The sequence below is a fragment of the Pongo pygmaeus genome, chromosome 5, assembly GCF_028885625.2.
Source record: "Pongo pygmaeus isolate AG05252 chromosome 5, NHGRI_mPonPyg2-v2.0_pri, whole genome shotgun sequence".
NCBI lineage: Eukaryota > Metazoa > Chordata > Mammalia > Primates > Hominidae > Pongo > Pongo pygmaeus.
Window position 1 is genome coordinate 106,860,571 of NC_072378.2, and position 1,887 is coordinate 106,862,457.

General features: G+C 42.7%; 1 protein-coding gene across 1 annotated transcript; it reads right to left on the reverse strand.

Moving 5' to 3' along the window:
- Positions 1–300: 300 nt before the first annotated feature.
- Positions 301–642, reverse strand: LOC129038860 (non-histone chromosomal protein HMG-17-like). The gene has a single exon (XM_054492316.2). It carries the CDS (start codon positions 640–642, stop codon positions 370–372), a length of 273 nt encoding a protein of 90 aa, XP_054348291.1. The 3' UTR covers positions 301–369.
- Between the last annotated feature and the right edge of the window lie 1,245 nt (positions 643–1,887).

Here is a 1,887-nt window from a genome sequence, read left to right on the forward strand (position 1 = left end):
TATATGCTGAAAGATGGAAAGGGAGAAGAGGACATAAAAACGAATTTGTTTTTCCATACCACTCGGATTTTGTACCAAGAGGCCATGTGTGTCAAAGTCAGGGAATCCCTCCTCCTGGGAGCCAGGAGGAAGTCTCTCAAAACTAGAAGGGAAAGGTGTTTCCCCCACATCAATCCAGCTGCAGAGACATTCTATTAGTGACATATGCCCCTTCCCCAAAAAACAACAATGAGGTGTTCTGTATGCTAACAACATAGCTTTAAAAAAAAAAAGTAAAACAAAATTCTGCATTTTTATAAAACTTGATAAAAATAGTATTTCAAACTGTACAGTCACCATACGTACACAGTTATCAAAAATCCACACACTTCACTTGGCATCTCCAGCACCTTCAGCTTTCTGTGCCTGGTCTGTTTTGGCATCTCCATTTTCTGCAGGGCTATTCTCCTCCTTGCCAGCATCAGCTTTCCCCTTTTTCCCTTTGGGTACCTTCTCTCCCTTCTTTGCAGGGGCCTTTTTAGGCTTGGGCTCTGGCTTTGGAGGAGCAGGTTTAGCAGACAACCTCACAGACCTTCTCGGTGGTTCGTCCTTCCCTTTGGTTTTATCCCCTTTAGCATCCCCTTCAGCCTTTCTCTTGGGCATGGCAGTGGTGGCGACAGCGGCGCGACATAGGCGCTGGACGCAGGGCTTTGGTCAGTCCAGGGGTCGTTCTAGCCTCTTCTTCTTCCAATGTGGGATATTTTTTTACACTTGAAAAAAGACTCAGCCATAAGGCTCTTCCTATAAGCAAACACTCTAGTCAAAAATTTTCTTTGAAAAAGAAGTCTAAATTGAAATGAAACAGGCATGTCAGTCAAACATTTGTACCCACACTTCTGATTAATTGAAGTTTTTGTTTTTTCATTAACCACCTATTTTTAATTTTTTAAAAGCACACTAACTTAAAAAGCTGTTTATAGGCCGGGTGCGGTGGCTCACCCCTGTAATCCCAGCACTTTGGGAGGCTGAGCTGGGCAGATCATCTGAGGTCAGGAGTTCGAGACCAGTTTGGCCAACATGGTGAAACACCATCTCTACTAAAAATACAAAAATTAGCCGACCGTGATGGTGGCTGCCTGTGAATCCAGCTACTCAGGAGGCTGAGGCAGGAGAATCGCTTGAACCTGGGAGGCGGAGTTTGCAGTGAGCCAAGATTGCACCACTGCATTCCAGCCTGGGTGGCAGAGTGAGACTCCATCTCAAAAAAAAAAAAAAAAAAACTGTTTATAGTGTCCAAACAATATAAACATACTACTTTATGGTAGAAACCTAACCTGATGATCATGAAAACTAAATAAGAACTTTTTTCACATTTCCCTTGTTACTCTTAAAAATCAGATACAAAAAGTCACCTATAAGAGCCTTCTTAATGAAAACAGCAATAGTCTCAAACTGATGACTCTTTAACGTAAAACACTCATTCCCTGGAACATCCTCACCCTTGACATTCAGTGGGCATATGGTATGTATTCCATAAATGCTTACTGAATTGAGAAAGGAAATTTATATACATGTATTGAGAAGTGTTTTCAGAAAATGCATCCCTAAAAAATCCATCCTTTAAGTGATTTACATTGCATTTATGATTACACTTTTTTTTTTTTTTTTTTTTTGAGACGCAGTTTCACTCTTGTTGCCCAGGCTGGAGTACAATGGCATGATCTCGGCTCACCACAACCTCCACCTCCCAGGTTCAAGTGATCCTCCTGCCTCAGCCTCCTGAGTAGCTGGGATTACAGGCATGCACCATGACGCCCAGCTAATTTTGTATTTTTAGTAAAGACGGGGCTTCTCCATGTTGGTCAGGCTGGTCTCCAACTCCTGACCTCACGTGATCCTCCTGCCTCG

Coding starts and splice junctions, on each gene's coding strand:
- LOC129038860 (XM_054492316.2), bottom strand. CDS start 642: ATGCCCAAGAGAAAGGCTGAAGGGGATGCTAAAGGGGATAAAACCAAA.